General features: G+C 40.3%; 1 protein-coding gene across 2 annotated transcripts in view; it reads right to left on the reverse strand.

Annotated features, from left to right (window-relative positions):
• LOC112457942 (lachesin-like) overlaps positions 1–24,292 on the reverse strand; it is a 128,060-nt gene that overhangs the window by 51,632 nt on the left and 52,136 nt on the right. For both annotated transcript variants that reach the window (XM_025021288.1, XM_025021280.1), the window contains exon 2: positions 15,618–15,806. In XM_025021288.1, coding sequence (XP_024877056.1) covers positions 15,618–15,669 — 52 coding nt within the window. In that variant the 5' untranslated portion in view covers positions 15,670–15,806. The remainder of the gene's footprint in view (positions 1–15,617; positions 15,807–24,292) is intronic.

Consider the following 24,292-nt stretch of genomic DNA (forward strand, 5'->3'; position numbering starts at 1 on the left):
AGAGAGAGAGAGAGAGAGAGAGAGAGAGAGAGAGAGAGAGAGCCATTCGGCTGAATGAGTTCCAATTAACTTTAATACTTATTTAATGAAACAACCTAATATATTTAGGTACATGTCCGTAATATCGCCGCGTCAGCTACGTTCAACCAGATTTTTCCTGCGGTATATTCACCCGGTACCTACAACCGTTATTTCCATGTATTTTTCCGTCTGCCAGCTTGCTATCCTTATCTTCTTTTCGCTTGTAATCCTTTCTCCTGTCCTCCCAAGAGTGGCGCACTATCGTATCGTTCCCTATCGTTGTTTTCTATTCTCGTCGTGATTTTCTCCCTGCGTCGAAGATGCTGATGAGGTCTCGGCTCTCGTCCGGGTTTTCGATACCTTCGTTGTCGACGGAGCTGCTTTGGTACACACAGCAAAATCAAGTGCTTCTTACCGCTGTAATACGTTCGCAAACGAATCGGAGGAGTTCGAAAGCAGCTCGTTGTATCTTCAAGAGACCGTACCTTACCTCGATCTTTTCTCAAGAACACGAGTGTCTCATAAACGTGATCTAAATAATCCGCAATACAAGGTCTTAGCCTAAAGTTTTGATTGTATTTCTTGTCTCCGCATTTTTGTCTTCTTTATAGCTTATTTTACTTATGTTAATAATTATTTTGTGCTAACTTATCAGTTATGGTATCGTGTTCTTTTTTTATTTCAAGACGAGACTTGTATCGCAATAATAAATACTAATTTTCTCTCTCTCTCTTTCTCTCTCTCTCTCTCTCTCTCTCTCTCTCTCTCTCTTTCTCTCTCTCGATCTCTTTAGCGTCACTCAGCCAGAGGCATCGACGAGCTCTCAAAATTCGAGATGACGTCCTCCCCTTTTCGATATATCGAGTTAGAGAGGAAGCGAAGGGGAGTGCTTCTTACAGGGTGGCGATATATTTTCAAGCGAAGCGTGGCATGTGACATGAAATTTCTGCCTTCTGGGGTTGCGTGTTGCACACGCGTGAATGTCTTCGAGTCTTCTCTCTCCCCCTTCTCTCTCTCTCTCTCTCGCTCTCTCGCTCTCTCTCTCCGATAGCGGGTCGATATATTCTTACCGATCGGATAGCGAAAACGAGCCATCTCAATGTTCTAAAGTCCTTCTCGCGGATCGATTTGAGCTGCATTGTCAGACTCGCTTTGAATGCAAAGGCGCGAATTTTGCGCAATGGGCTCATGACTACGTAATACGAAGTAGAAAGAGTGGAGATCCGTCCCGTCCGACGAGATGGGCGCCGATCTCTAAAGCTACACTTTAAAGGCAGATATCAACGTAATTCTATCGCAATTAGCCTGCCGGATAAAATTCCCCTGCGTCGCTTGCATACATCCGCTTTCTCCTTTCTTTTGAGGATAATGATTCAACGGAGCATAATTCTTGATTCAGATGAAAAAGCTCGCTCGTGAAAAAGCCCACTAAAAACTGAAGCTTAGTAAGAATGATTGCATATAAGCATTCTCCGGACATTCTAAATTATTTTCATTAAATTTGTTATAAACAGTCGCTGTATGAAGATTAGCAAAGAAATGGGGAGACGTACATTGAAACATCATTTCGCACCTTTTATAAATTACGGATTGCTGATTGAATTACTTTCTGACTAACGAAATGAAAATAATAATAATCTTAACAACGCATTGGCAAATTAAAAATGCTATTAAATTACCTTCGTCAACCAAGGAAACGTTCACGATCCAATTTTTTCGCGCGATCGTATCCAGGGCGTCGCGGTGCGAGTTGGCAAGGATACATCCCCGCGGGGAACGTCGCATTGATCCGCGACAGGGAATCGTCCAATATATGAACTTGAATTACGGGGGGCTGGGAGCCGCTGCAGGATATCTTTTAAATCCCACCGTCCCTTACACGATTGCAGCGTGTTGCGCGAAGCGGTTCCTCCCGCGGGACAAAATGCCACTACTTTTTCGCTAATTTGACACGGAACATCGAGTTGTCGTATCGAGGAACCAGGCCGGCTCGCTCTCTCTCTATCTCACTCTCTCTCACTCTCTTTCTGTGATGCGCGAGCCAGACATCGCTGTGGGGATTCTCAGCGAAACGTCTTCCACGAAGACAGCTTGAGAGGTTTATAGAAACGAAAAGAGAATAAAGCGCGCGAGAAGCGATCAGACGGGGTTAAGCGACCTTCCCTCGTTCGCAGTTTTTAGCCGATAAGTCCGTTCCATCGCCGAAAATATCCATTTGACGGACAAAAACGTTTGTTCTTGCTTCTAACATGTCATATAACCGGGAAGAGTAAAAAAAAGTGATTCAATTTCCGTGAGATTTGGAACGCGAAATTGGTTTTACGAAATAAAGGTGTTTAAGCCTTAAATTTCAGTAATATATTTCCTAAATAATAATAATGAATGCGTTTACGGAATTAGTAATTCATAGAAAGCGATGCTAAAGAGATATACTTAAAGCTATATTACATACTAAAAGAAAATATAATTAGTAGATATATACATATATTAAGATAATTTTCTTTTTATAAATATAATGTACTAGAAAAATTTTATTTCTCGCGTTATCTTGTTGGAAATATCTCAAGAAATTCAAAGCATGGAATGGAAGAGATAAATGTAAGGGGGACGACACGGTACGGTAGGATAAGTACATATCTTTTGCATTACGTAACAAGCGGATAAATCATAAATCCATTATTCATCGATCTGGGAATTCAAATCAGTCCCACGGAGTAGGCGGATGACGAATATGTTACTAGAAATTGTTCGCATCGATATTCCGCAGGGAACGTCTCGATGGGAAAGGAGATACATTTACTTTTAAAAACCTGCGATGCTAGACATATTCTCCAGTTTAAAAAAATTTTGAAGAGGTCAGGTGTAAAAACGGACAATATTGATAGCTCATTATTGATATTGATCGATAATTCTCCCTGTATGTAGCGGATTTTTTTTCAAAAGTTGAAATTGCATTTAACATTTTTATTGGAAAAAAGATCAATAATCTAGAATGAGATTAAAAGCGTATTAACAGGATCTTGTATTAGCATGTATAAAAATATCTTTTATTTTATTAAGTTTAAGCGAAAGAAAAATTGGAATTGGTGCTGTAGAAATATTTAAGCCGAATCTTGAAAAATGGAGAGAAAACAGTGTGCAATGAAATTTTTGCTAACAGTTTTGGAATGGTCAAGGAATCCGTAAATAAATACGAAGTATTTAAAGACATTCTTTGAATCCCGAATTTAGTTTATAGATTGCAGTTGCCCCCTTAATAATTTCTACGATAAATATTATTGTTTTTATTGCATTTAATTATTTTATTGCATTTATTGCAATAAATGATATACAGCAATATCTGCTATAGCAAAATCTTTAGATTTTATGTAAATATAAATTTTTTCTGAAAAAAATTTAAACAGAACTATTTATTAATTATTTTATTTACGTATATTAATAGATATATATATTAGATATATATAACTGCATTCTTCCGTTTTTCGGGACGATCACGTTTCTCGCGACATTTCTGTTTTTTGGTTCACTTTGTAAAATGGAGACACATAGCTTCTGCATTCTTGTTTCTTACGACAAACGGCAAGTATTCAAGTAGTAGTTTAACACTTCGATAACATCGACTTTGTGTATCGATAGGCCAGCATCGTATTTCTATCTTAACTGCATTCTTCCGTTTTTCGGGACGATCACGTTTCTCGCGACATTTCTGTCTTTTGGTTCACTTTGTAAAATGGAGACACATAGCTTCTGCATTCTTGTTTCTTACGACCAACGGCAAGTATTCAAGTAGTAGTTTAACACTTCGATAACATCGACTTCGTGTATCGATACACAAGTCGATGTTATCGAAGTGTTAAACTACTTTGTGTATCGATACACAAGTCGATGTTATCGAAGTGTTAAACTACTACTTGAATACTTGCCGTTGGTCGTAAGAAACAAGAATGCAGAAGCTATGTGTCTCCATTTTACAAAGTGAACCAAAAGACAGAAATGTCGCGAGAAACGTGATCGTCCCGAAAAACGGAAGAATGCAGTTAAGATAGAAATACGATGCTGCCATTTTTCACAGTACGAACGATGACGTGACCAAGTGAGCGTTATTGCAAAGGTTAAAGCAAACCGCATGCGTGCACGGCTGTTGTGAGAGAACGGGAGGATGGAATGTGCCGGAATGAGGAGAGGAGGAGAGGAAAGAGAGGAGGAGAGGAGGAGAGAGAGAGAGAGGAGGAGAGGAGAGTGTTGTCTTTGCAAGGGAGCTGCGTTTTTCTCTGGGACAGGGAAATACCTGAGCAGTAATAACAATGGCACATGCAACGTATTTTTTGAAATGTTCTGTTTCGACTGTATGAAAGTACGAAAAGTGGATATACATATGCAAAAGCAAGTAAATGCTTAACGGAAAGAAATTTAAATTTCTATACTATCGTGTTTTATTAAAAATCTGTACATCATAGAAAAATGACATGTATATACAGATTAACAACAAAAACAGTTAAAACAACAAATTATTAAATACAAGAAATTGTCATGTAGAAAAGTAAAATATATATCTAACTCTTTAATTAATCGCTCACACATATTTCATAAAACTAACTCTTCAAATATCGTAAAACCGAATGATTTCATATGATCCGTATGTCACTGCCACCTTGAAAATGTTAAAATTAAGATAACATTAATTGTATAAGTATTGCTGGAATATTATTTCAAAATTACACACATGTTCTTCACTAAAAAATTTCGTTTTCTCTTAAAATGATTTATCTTACTTGATCGATATATTGATTATTAATACAATCCTGTATTAGAAAAATGAGGGTTAAAAGAGCAAACGCACGAAATTTATTAGCTAGAATCTAAAAATGTTCTTCCTCGTCGCTCTCTTCCTCAACTATCTCGAGGAAACCTTCCTCGAGAAAGAGTCGAGTAAGAGCTGGCCACAGAGAGTTAGCTTCTCGCGAGCGAGCGGACCGAAGCGTGTCGCCGTTTCGGTGGATAAACCTGGAGATAAGAGTGTCCCGACCGGATACAGCGCGCACCCCGACCTCTCGCCCCCGAGACATTCGGGACACTCTCGCACCCCCGCTGGACGAGGAGTAGGGGTAGGAAGGAAGGAAGAGAAAGAGAGAAAGAGAGAGGTAGGAAGGAGACCCGGGGTATAAAGTAACGCGAAACAGCGGCGCATTATTCACGGCATGAATTATTGATGAGCGCGGCGTAAAATATGAACGGCGGCGAGCCGTTATCAACGCCGGCGCAGAGCTCGTCCGCTCTTTTGATAGCGCGAGTCGCGTCGAATGCGCGGGCTTGCTCGCGCCGAGGTTCGCGTCCGAACAAATGGCCCGGCACAGACGACACCGCGCATATTGTGTTACATACGTTACATCCTTCTGCCACGGAATCGCTCTTTCAGTTATTCCACACGAGCTCGCCCGCGTTCCGAGAGATCCCTCGGTCGTGCATGCATTTTCCCCTTTCCCTCTTTGTCGTTATTCCCGAAAGACAACATCACGTTTATATCTTGTTAAATTCAGGGAGAGTAGATCTGTACATGTCGACATGTTTGAATATTATTGCATAAATCACGATAACGCTGTTGATAAAGTTCTCAAAGATGCTTTACAACGTTGAGAAATAATTTCCATCTCGCTGCGCTCAAAGTTTTACCGACTTTGACGCGTACACGCGTGCGTGGAGAGAATTTATGTGTATAATAGTTGAAGTTACATATACAACATGGACGTTATCAAGTAGGCACACATCGCCCATCTATTTTTTTCGCAAAATTTTTGCAGGTTTTATTCCTAATCGCTGAAAAAGCACGTCTACGAACGCGAGCAGTTGAAATTTCAATGTTTTGCGGTCGGCTGTTTTCCTTGTTGCGGGGAATCGAACTTCCGTTTTGAGAATTCCACATAACGTTTCCACACAACGCGGGTCTCATTGATTCCGTTCGGGCTTTTCACGAGCGCGGGCTCGTATCGGTTTAAAGCGAGATGCCGTGGGATCGCGTGGCTGTCGCGAAAAATATCTTTTTTTTCCCCCCCCCCCTGTTTCGGCTTTAGCACATCTCCACGGGGTATTTTTCCGTGTAACGCAATATTTGCGTATCCGCCGTTTTACGCGGCTTCGCTTCGGCTGGCTTCGGCGATTGCTGATCGCGCCCGGGAAAAATACAGTCGACTCGCCGTGCGATGACGAATCTGTTTTTTAACAGAGAAAGTACGCAACGGAGTGCAAATCAATAAAATATTTCAAACAATGGGACAATATTTTTTTCAGATCAGATTGCGAGACCGCAAGTAGATAGCAATAGATTGCAATTGGAATCAATGTAGTTTAGTTTCATTTTATAACAGCATCTGGTGCACAGATCGTCTCTCGTTGCAAAAAAATTCGCGTGGAAGGCTTTTATATTTTACAATTGTTTCACACCGAGAGTGTATATCATAATTACAAAATTTTTATCCTGGCCACTGTCTATCTTGGCTTTGCAAATTTCTGCACAACGGCAAACATTATAACTTCTTGAAGTCCGTTGATGAACGTGTCCTCTTTTGTTGGTATTATTCCCACATAATAATGAGTGATTGAAGTTCTCCGTTACGTCGAAAGTTTCTTGAACGTCTTAAGTTTCGGCACGTTAGCGGGTCTATAATATCTGCGCGCGTAAACTCTTACGATGAGCAAATGAAGAGATACATAATTGCTCTACATTAGAAACTCTTTCGGATATCTACGTATTGAAATCTTAATAAAGTTATCGCAGTATAAACGCAAATTAAGCCTATAAACAACAGATGAAATTTTATTAAAGATTCAAACCGAATATGATTCTTTCTCAATGCTGTGTTTTTGTCGTTAAATAGCTTTTCCAAAGAGAAAACTTCTTAATTACGTAAAAACTCTTTACCTAACCGCAGTATAGCGAGTAAATTAAGAAAAAAGTGATTGGTCAATTTTAATAAAAGCGATGTTAAAAAGCTCGAAGCGAGCGTCGAGCGAGAAAGTGCTTCGCTCGTAACGCGATAAAATTCTCATCAAAGGCGCGATGGTCTTCCGTTATTATTCCGTTATTATTTTCCTGCTCGGCAAGAAACTGTGTTTCACTTTCTCAAGAGAGGCACTCATTTTCCTCCGATGAGAGATCCCTTATCCGCCTAAATACAGCGTGGGAGAATCGTTTAAGCCTCCGTACGGACCATCGTTTGCGTTCTTGTTTAAGCCGAGATAAAAGGAAACGAATAACGCGACTCGCAGAACTGCATTTAACGACGCGTATAAGAGAATCTGCTTCGTGTTATTTTAAATTTTGTGGAGAAAACTCGGTTAGTGGAAAGCAACAATCATTCCTCCACATTATTTAAGTGGCAACATTTTCCTCCGCTAAATCTAGAGGACGATAATTAAATTATTAATGCTCGTTGACGAGTAAAAATAGTTTCGAAAACACCAATTGATTCTTTATCATTGAAACAATCGTTATTTTTTCAGCGCGACTTAATCCGCCCACGAGACTTAGAGAAAGCAACTTTTAAAACATTCTGTATAGTTGGAATTATTCCAAACAAACGGTGTAATCGATCCGCCGAGAGCAGAAGCGATCAGCAGAATACACTTCCCCAAGTAGCAGCGCGCCCGGGATTCTGCCTAATCGCGCGGCGTCGATCCTCCCAAGGGGCGCGATATAATTTCATAATCAGAAAACGAGCGAGGTGGAAACGGTTTCTCCGATCGCACGTGAACGCAATGCCAAATACATAGGTACGGGCCGGGATTATGTGTTAAGCAGATATATACGCGCCCCGCGCGTACGATATCGCGCAGGGGTTGGTCGTGCGGTGCATGCAAGGATATTGCAAAACAGGCAAAAGGAATTCGCGAATCTGGCATTCGCACCCTTCCGCGCGCCCCCTTCCCCTCCTCTCACCCTCCGTCTTTTCCCCTCCCCTGCCCCGAAGGGTTGCATTATGACGGGATGCATAATGCAAGATGGGTATGCCGACGAGCTGTCTGTGCGTCATACATAGCAATGGCAGACGGACGCGATTCTGAAAAGGATTTTCCGAACAGGATATCCTCGCCACGGACCGCGTATATTTTCCATGACCGAGGTCGAGCGAACAGGTTGCCGCTTTTGTCGTCGATTTTCTGCGCGCCGCGCGATATCAGCTCACGGCTCTCTCGGATCGATGTGGACGAATGGAACGAACGTTTCGCGTAGCTCGTGGAGTCGTGGATCGTGGAAACTCGCTGGAAAATCAGAATGGGGAATGTCTATTCTAGAACGAGAGATATAAGAAATATGTGACGATATTGCGCGAATAGCAGATGTTGTTTAGAAATTTAAAAACTTTATGTAATTTATTCTTTTCCTGTTGTTTTTTTTTCATATCAATTGCCTCTATTCGATTTTACCCTGTTAAATTTCATTCTGTTTAATCAATTTTCATTCCTATGTCGCGTGGACATTGACATGCAATTATTATTTTATCGGAACAGGCGTGACGCGTTAAATACGAGCGCGTTCGTAATCAAACGGAACGACAGCTGCGAGAGCTTCTAAAGTTTTTTGCGGCTAACCGTAAAGGGAAAGCGGAACAAAACGCGCGTAGTGGAGCATAACTCTCATCAGCGTGGGGCTCTTTCACACGTACCCATCTAACTATCCCGAAAACTAAGCCAATAACACACCCCGAGTTTTTCGTGATTTTCAAATTTCACCGCGGAGGACTCGTCGGGAGGAATGTTGCAGGAGAGATGCAATCCTGTGTAGTCTCCGCGTCTCCGCGGTTTGTGTGCGGAGTGTTCGTGTGGACGAGAACGCGGATTCACGACCATCTTGCCCACATATAACACATACACACATGCGCACACACATTGCACATACACGCATGTGCACGCACACAAGTATGTAACAGCGCTTCGTTGTTTACACGCATTCCGTTCTTCATTGATCCTCTTTGCGCGAGATCGAGGATAGTTCGGTCTTGGCTGCCGGCGCTTCTGGGATTGTTTATAAGACTTCCGGTGGCTGCCACGCTTTTTAAAGCTCCTCAGGACTTCTGTCCAGGTTCCATCTTCCATCGTCTTTCCCCACTTTGGTCTCCGTTTGCTCTCCTTTCCCTCTTCGCCTCTCTTTCTCTCTCGCTATCCTAAATGTGGTCTTCTCCCTCTTTTTCTCTGGTTTCCTCGGTTCTCTCCGTCTTTTCCGATCGTCTATCGACGGCAACCCGATGCCAGACAACAAGGGAGATTGTATGTATTACCTCGCCTGTCTGTCGCACGCCTACCCCGCCGTTTCCCGATCTACTTTCGAATCTTGCCACTAGCGACGCGACGCGATGTGACGCGACCCGGCTGTACGCTCTCGCAATGCAATACGATCAAATCGAAGCCCCGATATCCTGTCGTGGGCTCACATTCTAGTGTACACGCGTGTACAGAAGTGTGTTCGTAGCGCTTTAACACGTTTCCATCCCAGGAAAAAGCACAATATATTTGATACGTATCTATGATTTTTTAGTAATTTGACTGGAATGAACAAAAATGCCGAAAAAAATGTAATTTACATTAGCATACGCATCAAGAGGATGTTACATTGATTTATGTGAACTTTATAATCTATATTGAATCTAGAAAGAATTTTTTGAAAATTTATTATTTTCTATATTTTTCATTACATCGGTTATTTTATTACATATAGAATAAATTATAAATAGTAATATGCGTACAGTACCTAACAATCGATACATTTTAAAACTATTTACAATTAATGGCAAAAAATTGAAAAATTATAGTCAAACTTTTCTTTAATTTTGTAGTCATAAAAATTGCAATAATAAGAAATGTATCTTTAGTCGTGCAGACTTGCAATTTAAAAATGCTCGAAAAGACCGAAGTTTTGTTGCGGGCCTAAACGCTTGATTTTAACTTATTGCCGTATTCAGGACACGGGCTTGTGGTGCTTGGCGTTGACAGAAGTTAATGGAATACCGCTACCAGGTATGGGGTAAACTTCTACGAGGTCAACCGTTCGTGTGAACTTGTGCAACATCCTCGTAGTGTATGCACTACGTTGTCACAATACGAGTAAACTTGTAGTGGATAGTGGAGCATAGCCAAATACGAGACGCAATCAAACACCCCATCCTCGTTTATGTAATAATGCTAGTTTACGTATTGTGTTTTGCATGTTGCACTTTTCACGTAAAAGATTTCCTACATTTTCAAAGACGACGTTTTATCGGCGAAACTTCCCCGCAGGGACAGCTTAATTACGAATTTTTTTTTTAATTACTTTGAAAATTAGAAGCTTCCCTTCTACAGTAGTCAGTTAATTTCAAATACATTTTAGTTTAACAGAATTTTAGTTTGTAACTCAGTTTTCAAGCTGATGTATTTAATGTCTGAAATTAAGAGACGAAGGAAAAGAGTATTCCGTAGAATTTTTACTAACGAGAATCGCTAGATTTGTCGGAAGTAACCAGTTTTTGCGTTTGAATTAAGAAAATTCCGTAAATTCTGACGAATAAATGATGCGGGAGTGATTCGCTAAAAACATAACGTTATTTAAAAAATGAGGGAATCGTTTATACGAGACATAAGGAGTTGATAGCTTCAATAAAGAAGCTTGTATTTCGATACACATACATCTTATCTAAATGTCGTTTTTTTTTGTAAATCTAAAAGTTATGTATTTATAAATTAATTTTATCAATTTTGTTGTTTTTATATACTACAAGAATTGAGAATTGAGATTTTTATTTTAATACTAATGTACATACATTTTGCGATTCGTGATTTTTAGCAAGATGATTTTCAAGATGATTATCTAGGTATTTTGATTTGAGAAGTGGATTATTTTTACGTAAAAAGGTTGTGACAGATATAATTAGTGCTAGAAGGATGGATGAGCTGAATCGAATAATTTATTCACCTCGCAATTAAAAGCCGTTTTGTAATGCGAAGTAGCTTTGAAGCTGCATAATGATTTTCAGGTAGATTTCTCTTCCTAGAACCTCACACAAGCAGAGTAATTAAAGGAAGTGGTACTTTTCCGTTCTTTGAAATACGCAGCCGTAGTTTTTCAAAGGCTTTCGTCGTTTAGAAAGGATTAAATGCGTTAAACCTTGCTATTACATTTCCTCCTTAATGGCAATAAAAAATTAGAAACCACAATTGTCCTAAAAGCACAGAAAATTTTTAGATCGGCTGTAATGAAAATATAATTCAAATACAGTCTATGATTTTTTAACTCTATATAACTCTATTGTATAAAATTTTATTAAAAATTTGACGAGATATTTTTTTTTTTAAATCCATGTTTGTGTTACAGCAATTGAACCACTTCATTAAAAATTTTGTAAGGAGAATTTACAAGAATAATAGAATAGGAGAAAAATTAGAAAGCTTTAGGAAGGAAGATATTTCAGTACCAAACAAAAATAAAAATTATTCTGGATCGTTAGTCAGCAAGTTGATTCTAAAAATTATGAATATGTCATTAGACTCGTGAAAATGTCAATAAATTAATAATTTGTTTAAAAGAGTTCTACGTGGTTAACTCTTATTGTTAAGAGATGCAAGCAAGTTTTTAAAAGTCAAACTTTTACAATAAGGAAGCGAGAAAAGTGATAGAACGAAATCGGTTTAACGAACTAACACCTAACGTAACCTTTTCCCGCGCTGTCTCCTTCTGTTTCTGTCTTTCGCATTACCTATCTTTTTTTTCTCCTCCGAGATCGAAAGCGATGCGCGCGGCGATCTATCCTATATCGGGCCGAGACTCAATTGGGTTCTGCACCGCAGTTATCCGTTTATCGCTATATAACCACTGGAGGGTTGGCAAGGCAGATACATTCCCGCGAAAGGAGGCGAGCGATTAATCACATTTTACTCGGACCGACCAATTTGGCCGGAAAGGTCGTTGTTTGCCCGATAAGGAACGCCAGGGGGGTGGAAAAGCGAAGCCGGCGCGGCGGTGGAACAATCGGCGAATCTCGCCCGGTGATCCGCAGTATAGACAAACAATCTTATCCGGTCACCGACGGACAAAACCTCCCCCGTTCGTTCGTTTTTTTTTCTCCCTCTTTCCTCCTTTCACTCTCTCGGCTAGCAGCAGCCGTTCACTCGACTCATCGAGTCAAATCTCCATCGGAGTTCACCCCGCCAATCCCGCGCCGGCCCCGGACACGTTTGGGTGGTGCATTTTTCATGATGCATCTGGAAACGCTCGACTTGTAGCGTCTTACCACTGCCGGTGGATAAGGCACTCCGGTTTCTTTATAGCGTGGACGTGAGATGGTATTCCTTGCAGTTGACAAAAGATATTGTCTTACGACATTGCACGACCAATTTGATAGTAATTTTGGGCAATGTGCTTCAATTTTTCAACGTCTATCCGAAGAGAAAAAGATATCTGCGTGGAGTCAGCTTAAATATACACAATATACATAGATACTAAATAGGATCTGCTTTAAAAAAATACTAATTTATGTATTTGTATTGAAACCAGATAAAATTATTTACGCGAAAATTACTTAAACAGAGCTGTTTAGCTATACGAGTGTTCTATCGTGCTAATTTTTCTGAGGATATAAATTATAAATCTATCTCTCGTGTCGCGCGTCTAAAAATTAATTTAAATAAAAATTCTAGTTTATCTAGTTAAAATACTACGGAGTTGTACATACATTTTTCACTTCTTTCTAACGAAATTAGGTCGAACGACGTCATCAAGATTCTACCTGTCCCTCATTCCTCTCTTCTCTCTCTTTCTGTCTATCTATTTATCTATCTATCTATCTATCTATCTATATCTGTGTGAAGAGACCGGAGGCCCGCAAGCGGTAAATTAATTCGAACGACAAGCGCAGTCGGCGCTTCCACTCGCGCCGAATAAACATCAGGGCCAGAAGTTGACCAGACCGGGACGACCCATGCCGCAGCACTGGAGGACGCGCCATATCTGGGATCTACGTGCCCATTTCCCGTGGCCCGTATAACGTATTTGGCACCGATCCTCCGTTGCATCTGCATCGGACGTCGTCGGCGTTGCACAGGACGGATTATAGGGGACGTGTATCCCGTCGATCGCAAATTACGCGATCCTATCTCCGCACAGACGCGAGTCTATCTTCTCAACTTTTTCCTTATGTATACGAAAGTTGTTGCACGCAAATCGTTAATGCTTAACGCCGACAGTAATAACGATGATATCGATATTAATAATGCCGTACAAAGTATCCTATGTAAATTTGTCCTAAATTTATCGTAGCTCAAAAAAGATCACAAAACCTCTAGAATGTATGACATATCTTCGTTTGAACTACTTACTCTAATTTTTCATTACTTATAAATTACTAAAATTACTTCCAAAATTTAACAAGCATCTAATGTTTTACGCTCGAACTAGGTATCCTTACACTAAAACTATACAATTTTATTAACTTAATTATATTGATTCCCGCATATTCTTATACCTCGAAAGTTTACCAGAGTTAAGAGACATTGGTAGATTGCCGGAGGCCAACTACATCCATGGACTATAATCTAAACAAGCTATCATTAATTTTAGTACGTGTGGTGGATGCTCTCAGTGCCAATAAACATCAGTGACAGCGACCAGGCCCGCGGCGTTTCTGACGCACTTTGGGTGCCGGTAACATTCGAGATATACCGCGCGCGCACGTTTGTATGATATACGTATATTTAGTATCACGGTATCCGCGCCAGATGTTGTCATCGTGCAGTTTGGACTTCGCGATGAGCGTTCGTTTATTATTTCATGACTAACTCATGTTAATTGCGAATAAACTCGGACTTGAATATTTCGTACTCGTGCACGTTTTGCTTGAACACGCTCTTTCGAGCGATTTACGGATCGTTTTCAGTCATTTCACGCGATGCATTTAGAATCGGGAATGAATAAATAAAATTTGGCAATGAGAGATTGCTTTCCGTTATTTAATAATTTATAATTATAGGTATTAGGTGGAAAAAATATTGTTAATAAGTAAATTTTAGGTGAACAAAATAAATTAGTGTGCATGTTTATTAAAAACATAAATCTTAATCTTAATTTGACATTTAAGAACATGATATACTTATTTGTATAATTATAATTTATGCATCTATTTTGAATTATCTTTTAAACGACTCGATAGTTGGATAATCGATGTGCAGTCTAGTATACGGTACTTATTGGCGGAATTATGTCAAGATCAAGTACGACTGAGGTTAAATCGAATTTATTGCATCGAGTCGATTGTCCGAGCAGTTAATCGGTACATCAATCACGAAAGAAGGAAAGAGCAATTACTCGGTGGTGCACAAGCTATTAAGCTTTTATCACGATTCTTAAAGAGAATAGGTAGTAGGTTTATAGGTAGAATATATCTACATTCGTAATCAAATAATTAGGTACAGAGTAAATTACAATAAAAATATGGGCATATAAACTGATAATTATAAAATATTAATTTTAAATAGTTGTTGGAAACGTACCTAAGAAACGATATTTAAATCAACTTGAGAGAGATTAATAATTCATGTTTATACGGAAGTAAAATATCATAAAATTTCTTCTCTAAAAAACTTGTTTCTTTTTATACACAAAAAATATTGAATCATTTCTATCAATTATCCGCTCTTATTTGTCTATACAAAAAAGAAAAAGTCACCAAGAAGTTTGATAAATGCTTGCTAATATATATTTAGCCGTCGTGTACTGAACCAGACTAGAGCTCCGTGTGCAATAAATCGTAACGCGGCGTAGGATGAAATATTTGCAAAAAACACAATCGCTTCCTCTCTATTTACTGCTATCGGATAAACATTCGGGCAAGAATCTGACAGGTCGACGGTGGATGGCGTCGCACTTCCGCAGCGAAGTGGCATACTCAAACTACACTTTATTTATTTTGCGGACCGCGGTATACAGAACCACCGTTGGCATCGTGCCCTCGTTGCATCTGCGTTATTGCTCGTTGTCGGGCACAACAGATTTCGTATTGGACACCTTTCGCAATGTATCGACTCCCGCGTCAATCGCAATAAGCGTACCCGATGTAATGGACCGGGAATGATATATGTGACAGAAACTTGCTGTTCAAATCATGCACGTGTGCCTCAATTTACTTATTGTTAGGTACATCGAATGCTCGATAATAAATGCGTTCGGTAAATAGAACGGTGTTTCTCGTTAAAAGCTATTTCTATATTATTTCCCTGCGGAATGAGTGCGGAATAAATAATTTAAAGTGTGAAGAATAGATACGTTTCGCCCATTATATACTTTTTCAAATTCTTTGAAAATCTTATTTAAGGTACAACTTGAAATCTAAAAGATAAAATCTTTCACGTAATGTCTACTATAAAATATCGATCGCGCATGTTAAACATTCGTTCGAGCTTTATACTTTATATGCATAATAGCAGTGTAAATTTGCAAACGCGAATGGCACGTGTCATACATTTTCAGGAGAAATTTTAGATATAGCTTGTGTTAGTTTTTTTTTTTTTCGAAAGTTCCATCGAAAAAATGCTTCTTGGAGAGGGGGAAAGAGGGTAGTAGAGTTGAAGTCACTCACCGATTGGCACGTTGACAGCGAAGAGAACAACAAGAGCGCGATGGCAGAGCATTGTGCGCTGCGGTGAGAAAGAGAGGAGCCGAGGGAATCGTCCGTCGTCGATGGCGGCCAGGCCTGCTCCCTTTATCTACTTAACCCCGTCATCTTCTGCAGGCACCTCCGTTTCCGGTGCTCTGACGCATAGCATGCCTGAAACAATCGCGTTCGTTCGATCATTTACTTGATCGGGCGGCATTATCGGGTAGCCTGTCGCTGCCGCTCGTAACGGAACGGCCGCGCCACGCCGCTTTATCGTCCGTTTCCAGCGAGCGAACTTTCGGGTTCACTCGGCGTGTTGCAGCTTTGCACCTCGAGATCGAACGGCGCAGCGTCGCGCTCGCGTTCTCCGATCGAGCGTATCGTTTCGCTTGGTGACGTTCATCGATCGTATCTCGGCCAACTTTGTTAAAAGCGGAGCAGCGTTAATTTTACTGCTCGCCCTATGAATAAGAAACTACCTTGACACCTTAGATGCCACGTGTTTACGGTCGTCGCGCGATTATTAATGCAATTGCGATCTGTATTTCTTCCTGCCAGACATCGCAAATGGATAATTGTATTATTTAGTAACGGTGTAAATAATCAAATCTTTTGTTTACTTTAGGATTAATGCGTATGTACAGAGATTGTTAAGAAGAATATTGAATTAATGGAGAATATTGAATATTACATATTTGATTGATCGAATTTGTGTGCGACATATGTGGGGTTAATGGTATCCTAAATCCTTCAACTATGAATGAAGATCTTGAATAATTTATCATCGCAAGTGAATTAAGCTAATATAATTAAGTCAATGATTTTAGCTTTCTTAATAATTAAAGATGAAAGGAGAAACATTCACATCCTCGTAAATTTAGATTGTCTATTTAGTTTAGAACGTTTAATTGGAATATTATTAAATGCCTGTTTTAAAAATATAATAGATATGTCTTTTGAGAAGCGTAATAATACGCGTGTTACCTTAAATGAGGTTCGGATAATACTTTTCAGCATTTTCAGAAACTATATTATTACGGTACTATTTACGTTCCAGCATTTACAAAGTAATAAACGTCGCGATAAATTTAATTACATCGCTGTTACAATTTTGACGAGCGCGCCGTCAGTTAAAATAAGTTATTTCCGCGGATTTATAAATTATCACGGGCGCCGGTAGAATTTACGGGAACGAAAGCGGGTGGAATGCAAATAGCGCGTTTGTCACGTTTATGTAAGTACGTGTCACGTATATATTCAGCGATAAATTGCTCCTAAATGCATTTCCGCTTTAGACGATTTCTGTCGCCGTGGGAGAAATTAATCACGCGTGTCCGTCGTCCATTATTTTATGACTTACGCGTACCATGGACAATATACCGACGTTACAGTCCTCGCGAAGTAACCGATTTTATAAAACTCACGTGCCATACGTCGCGAGTAATACGCATCGTATATTACATCGCGATTCACGATTCACTTCCGCTCATTATGCACACGACCGTTAAGCAGCGATAAACCGCCAGTAATGTTATTCAGTTCCGCCCGAAAATCCGTCCTTCGATCGCCATTAAATAATCAGAGCTCAGACTATTGTGTCGATCGATCCATAATCATATGTTAATAATTTTATGATTAAGATCGCAATTAAATATACAAATGCCACGAGTAATGTCATTTCCAGTGGATATCTATGAAAGTTTAATAACTAAAATATAATTTTACGATCTTTGCTGTTAAGCGAAATACCGTTTTATACAATAATTTTGCTTTAATTATTTAATGTTAACAAACCATTGTTGCCAAAAATCTATACAAGTTGCGAAAATTCCGCGAAATATTGTACGATTACGAAAACGTACGTAAATTTCGGTTTCTATAATAGAACCATTCTTCTTTCCTTTATTAATAATTATCAATTACACTTCTGTGAATATCTCGCTGTACCTCTTTGCGCGTTTCATAATCGTTTGCTTTCATTGATCGTCGCCCGTTTAACACCGCGCATTAATCGAACTGTAACATCCGAGTGCCGCTCCATTGCCGTCCGTTTGTTTCCGTTTCATCAGCGTGCGAAGAATAATACGTTAACAATGAACGAGCTCGCAACTCGATTATCGACGCTTGCAAGTTTAAAGCAAACAGGAACCGGAGAAATGGACGTGGCCTCATCGACGACATGCCTCGGCGACGAGACAGGACGACAGGCAGGGTAAAATGCGAAACACGGAGCTGGCGATGCTACAGTTCGTTATCGGGGCGACGTGAAGCCAATCCATACCCAGCCTCGAAACGCAGAGCCAGTGACCGCGTGCGCGACGAATCGCTCGGCTCTCTTGCACATAAAGCGAACGCGCGCAAAAAGTGACCAACGGGGTTAACGGTAATTTGCATTCTGCATTCTGCATTCATATATCGTATATATACGCGCGTTATCTCTCGATGGTCCTGACCCGCAACCCGCCTGACCTTATTCAGAACTGGCAAAACAGAACGATAATACATTGCACTTCTGCGGATCGTCGATATGGAGAGACGTATACGATATCGTTTCGATTTTGTGGCTTTTGCTCTTCGTCGACGGTTTATTCCATCTCGCGAAAGAATTCTTATGGAGAAATAAAATAGAAATCAAGAGTTGGTAGACCGACAATTAAACATTGTCTTTCATAGGAAATATAATTTTTTACCCTATCGATTTTATCCTTTCTGTTACTGCAAATATATAAGACACGTTTTAAAAGGGTCTGAAGGAAAGGGATGTCGTGCCGATAAATGGCGCATATGTAGGGATGTTACGTGCAGATTACAGGATAAGCAAAGGGCGGTTTGTGATAAAGGCTGGCGTGCGAGATAATGCGGCCGAGATAATTATTTTTCAGCTACGACTGTTGGTAAATCTTATTTCCTTTCCGTGATTAATTGGCGGGCCCGGACGGGAGTGTGATAATGGATGCGAGATAGGTACCGGCTTGAGTCCGGGAGAGGATGAAAAACAGTTCCCTGAATAAATGTCGGACGTGCCATCTTGATGCGCGCGTGAATGACGAGCGAGCTGATATATGCAGATCGCGCTTTTGTGAAATTCTAATTATCTAAATTTTACTACATGTTGCATAATTTCCTCATCCACGTTTTTAAGGGGAAAAAAATCCATAATTTCTTGCTATTTTTATTTTACCAGAGAACGTTAAAGTGAGACTTGTAAATTTTCTCTTAAATCCAAAAGTTTTCGGTATAATCTGTTCATCTTTTCTATAAATCTTTTCTTTGATCGTGAATGTAACAGCGGTTTTTAAAATATGATATATTATACGTTTCTCAATTTTCAAATTAAAAATATTCTGTTTCAATTATTTATTTTTCATCGTAGGTTTACTGTTAAACAAATTACACAAAAATGATTGAATTTCAGAATATTGATTTGCAATATCTCTAAAAATAAAGCAACCTTCCAGTTTCCAAACATAAATCTATAGATATATCTCCTTGAATAATAATTACTTTTCGATGGTTATTTTCATCCTTCGCGCATCAATATCGTCGCTATACATATTTTATTCAGAAACGTTATTCCTTCTTAACGAACGAGTGGGGCAGGCCATTAATCGAACTCCGTAGCACAATTAGTAGTCGGCTAAGACACCCCTTAAGTGCGAAACTAAGCTAATATATGAATGAGGAAACGATTAAATTCGAAACTAGCTATTTCTCTTGGATTCGATATCCCCGAGAGCTCTGACGCTTTGCAAAGTTCAACTCCGCTCGCAACAGAAGCGTCGAGAGAGGCCCATGGCACCTATGTGGATACGGAATATGTAAGACACGCGCGCACACGTGGGCCACCCCCGGCGTGTATGGCGTGTAGGTCGGCGAATTCGTGAATATTCAGCAACTCCGTCCGACCTTCCCTGGGGTGGGTTTACGACCCTCGGTCTCGCTTTTACGAGTTCGTCAGAAAGAAACGACTTTGCGCCGAATCGACGAGACGTCCTCTCCTCGTACCTACCGCCGACGCGCTCGGGAACGTTTTCTTTCATCTGTGAAAGGTATCCGACAAAAAGTTCGAGAATAAGAGCTCGGAACTCCATTTTAACGAACGACACAATTGAGGGGTTACGTCATGGAGTGGCGTCATGGAAACCTCGAAAAGGTCATCAGATCGAGATACGCGCTGACGCAAATAGCTTGTACGCGCGTTAGTAATTGTAACAGTGGTTATTATTAGCTATACATTAGTATGAATACCATTAGTTAATTATGTTCTGGTTTTTCGTTACCTCAATTCGACGAGGGTCTCGATAATCCAATTCGACGTTTCACTTGTGTCAACAAAGTATAATTCAGCGGCAGCTTTAAGACGTAAAAACGCTTTCATTTGAGTTAACAGAAGAAACATTTTATGGTCCCATCGCGGAGCCATAAAATGCATCGATCTGTATTCGAGGGTATAGATACCGATCCCTCACGTTCACGAGGCGAGCTCGTGCATAAAATTAAATGGCGTCACTTAACGCGAATATTTTTATCATTGCGTTATTAGAATATTTTCAAGTTTAATATCTTGAATTCCAACTAAAAGATCTATACATAGTAACTATAAGAATATTAAATGTTATCTTGAATTTTATATCAGGATCTTATACTGGGATACTAGACTTTCATTTCTATTTTCGAGCAATCGACTTTCGCGCACAAGATTGACAAAAACATTTATATTAAACAGAAAGTTGGGCAAAACCCAAAATGATAGCGCGCTCCCGTCGCCGCCGTGCTCCCTCGTCGGTGTTATTTCGTAGTTATAAGTTAGACGGCGCATCCCGGGGGTTATCAAATATTCGCTGAAGATACTCACAGCTACCAAACTTGTATCGCGCTGTCCACATCAAATATATTTCCCCGCATCCCATTTGTGTTATTTCTCACGTCTCGGTGATGCGGCCATCGTGCAAATTCAATGTATCCAAAACTTTGTTCCGACGAGAAGCATAATAATATTTTGTGAGATGCGTCTCTTGACCCCGGCGATATCAGCGCAAGACGATACATCGAGCCACGGCTCTTCCACGGCGTTACTTATAGAAAGCTCCGTCGTCAAATCGAGACTTCTGCTTAAAATCAATGCGATAGTTCGCGTCTATTTTAGGGAAATGCGAAGCGCTATCGATTCGACTAACGCTTGCAGACCGTGATGAATCCGAATTAACGGATTCCAATTTTAGACGACCTTAAACCGCAAAACTATTTATTCTAAACGCAATCCTGATATCTGTCTGTAGAGTTTAGCTAAAATAACCTTGATAGACGACTTTTCTTTCCTGAAGTCGGATATAACTCCGCCCCAAAAGGCTTAATCGTGGAATTAATGAACACCGGCAACTTGCTCGTTACCCTGTGTCGCCTTATCATAGATCATTATCGTTAGGTATAAAACGTCCCGTGGCGTAGCCGGAGCGACGAACAGAGCCGATAATTGCTGAAAAATGACGAGGGACTTCGCACTCTTAGGCGGCTGTCATCTATCCTTATTAGGATCAAAAAATATTAGTCCACGCGACCTTCCTCCTTCCGTTCTCGCTGCAAATCCGTCGCTGTAGGATTTCGTCTCCGATGCAAGATTACTTGTCGATCGATCCGGTTAGCCGGTCCTACTAGAAAGGGTTTTTAAGCGAAGTTCATTTGCGAAGTCTGCGGTAGACAAAATGGATTATAGACTTCCTCCCCTTCGCCCTTCCTGATCGAAGGACACGCGGGAGGGTGGAAAATGCTTGCCGTTCCATGGCGTAAAGAAGAAGTCGAACCCAAGAAGCATCGAGAGGGCGGAGACGAAGGGGGAAGTCCGAAAGGTTCCCGAGCAAGGAGAGACCTGTCGATACCGTGACGTGACGAGTGACAGACTTTTTTTCCTCGGCTACTCCATTAACATCTCATTATGAACACTTCGGCGGCCTCGCACCGCTCGGGCAAAATATCTTAAGTCGAGTTCGAACTTCCATTAAAATATCTGCCGAGCTCGGCGAGCCTTCGTCGATCGCATGAAGCGACCGGAAGCGTTTAACACGACGAGCCACCGCCACCGCTCCGAAAGTGTTGGTAGTATCCGAAAGTGTTGAAGGAGACAGTTTTTTGCCCCGTGCCCTTGCTCGCTTCCCTTTGTCAAGGAATCGGCGGTGACACGCCGGCGGTACAAAGAAGAAAATCGGATAAACCGCGCGAACGTGACTTTTTTCCCCGGGCTTATCTCACCGAAGATGCGCAAGGCAGGAACGAGGTGCCGGGAAGTGGAAAATTTAAAATGTGTTATCTTCCTGTGAGAGGAAAATATATGGGACATTTGAAGAATAGGGTATTTTAGCGTTCTACAATAGTTTATATATTTAATAACTGATGTAATATTATTCTTAAATTAACTTATTTGGAAACTTATCCCCATGTCGTTCACTATTGCAAAGTTATCTATATTTACATATTAACTTTTCGTATTGTTACACGTTATTAAAATTTACATATGTGCAATATTGATATTTTAATACGCGATTACGGATTATATATTTGTTCTACTATTGCACCACCTGTGCCAACACGAATCGCGACTAATATCGCGACATAATATACCACACCTGCTTATCGATACCGATTACCAATCATAATACATCCAACACGTGCATCCGAGTGTGCGCATTGGCATTCCTCTTTACGCACTGTTATCATGAGTCATAACTATTATCATAACTTCGCGGCAGTCGAAATGTCGTAGCTTCTAGCTAAACTGGGCGCTATTAAATTAGGAGATGCCACAAAGCATGTCCCTTGAATGCTAATTGAGTTAGCTAACTCGGTCTCTCGAATGCTACTTAATCGCTTTTACAATTTCCATGCGTATTTGCGGGTAAACGAGATGCACGATTGTTCCGCGTCGAATACAGAATAGTTTAAGGAATCTCCACTGAAATGCCCCTTACATTTAATCGTCTATGAAGGAAAAGATTAAGACTCTGCCCCTCTGCCCCTATTCTCATTCTGTGTATCAAATTAAATCAAATCTGTTAAAGATACTTGCGATATTGCATTTTATACTCTTAAATATATGTGCAAATCAAAATTTGTTCTAGATTGAATTTTACAACATTTCCAATATTTTATAATTTTTTTAAATGCGTTTTTAAATTAGAGTTTTTCTTCTATAGCGGTTTCAATTCTCATTGAGCAATACAATTTATTAGTTGGGATACACACTCTTGCCGAGTGCTAATTCACCACAATCGTGAAGATTATGATCAGCCTAGAATGTCTACGGGATGTCGTATAAGTGCGAACGTAATTCGCTCTTTGTGCAAAAGCGCCCTAATATATCACACTCTTCGCGACGCAGCTCTGCGCGAAAGGGAGGAAGTACAGAAACGTACACTCTCCGTAGAAAAGTCCGCAAATGAATTCAGCGGAATTTCGCTGTCGGAAATTTTATGACCGAAATTAGCATATTTATTTTGCGCAGAACCGGTTGGAGAATCGCGAAGCATTGCGAATTCCAGGCAAGGGTCTCTTGTAATATTTTTTAATTGCCTTTACAAGGATTGCGTTTCGTATTTTGTTTCGTCCTTTGTTAACTATTCTGAGGACGGCAGTACTTCTCGCGCGACGGAGAAACGAAATCACAATTGTATATCACGTACGATTGTGTTAAGATTTTATGAAAATGTAAACGCGAGATATAGAAAGCGCACAAATAATATTTCACGTGCAAAATTACATTTTTTCTCATTTCTCAAGAATTTTTGAAACATACATATATAATAATCAACGGTCGCGATTCCGCTTCTCTCACTTCCACACGGTATTCATCTCAATCTCAATATACGAATTCTGCGGCAAATAAAACGAGACATTTTTGGAATTTAAACGAGTATACGGGAGAAACAATAACGTGTTTGTTTAGCAATGATTCAAGTAAGAGAGGATGTTTGATATGCGTTTTGGACGCGTATCAGTGCCGTCTTACGCACGAACGAGTCATTGGGCTCAGGTCGCTCGTTGGACGAGCGGACGAGGGTACCATTTCCTGAAGAGGAAGCAGAACGGTATCTCGAATGCTGGTCTATCAATAATAAAACTGAGTTTACTGCTACTAGGAAATGGCGGCGCCGTGCCCCACTATGCCCGTCGAATATTGAGAAAGTAGCGAGAAACACCTGCGCAAATTGAATGCGTTAGACCCCTCAGGCCAGGTAATATAACTCGGCTCTTACACCGTATAACTTTGCAGCGCAGCGCTGCAACCGGATGCGCTGCAACACGTGCCCGCGTCCGTCGCTTCTTGCTGCCTCTATTTTTCTTCCATTTTGCTTGTGCTCGCTAAAACCGCGACGCTATTATCGCATCTTTATCCGCGACCCTTATAAATTTTACGTTTATTTTGATACATCTTAATTGTCGCCACTTTCTTCATGAAATGATCGAAATATTTACATTATTAAAACCTCATAACGATATACATGCAATTCTAAATATAAATCCGAGCACGTTTGGATCAGTACTGCTGAAATCCAGCTTCAGTTATCGATGATACGGTGCTTCACGTTAATTCATGCAGAGAGGTTTCTCTTCATATTTTTTGTCAAGAATGAATCTCTCATTTTCTGCTCGTCAACGATTCTCGT

The sequence above is a fragment of the Temnothorax curvispinosus genome, unplaced genomic scaffold (genome assembly GCF_003070985.1).
Source record: "Temnothorax curvispinosus isolate PA1 unplaced genomic scaffold, ASM307098v1 QBEX01000740.1, whole genome shotgun sequence".
Lineage (NCBI taxonomy): Eukaryota > Metazoa > Arthropoda > Insecta > Hymenoptera > Formicidae > Temnothorax > Temnothorax curvispinosus.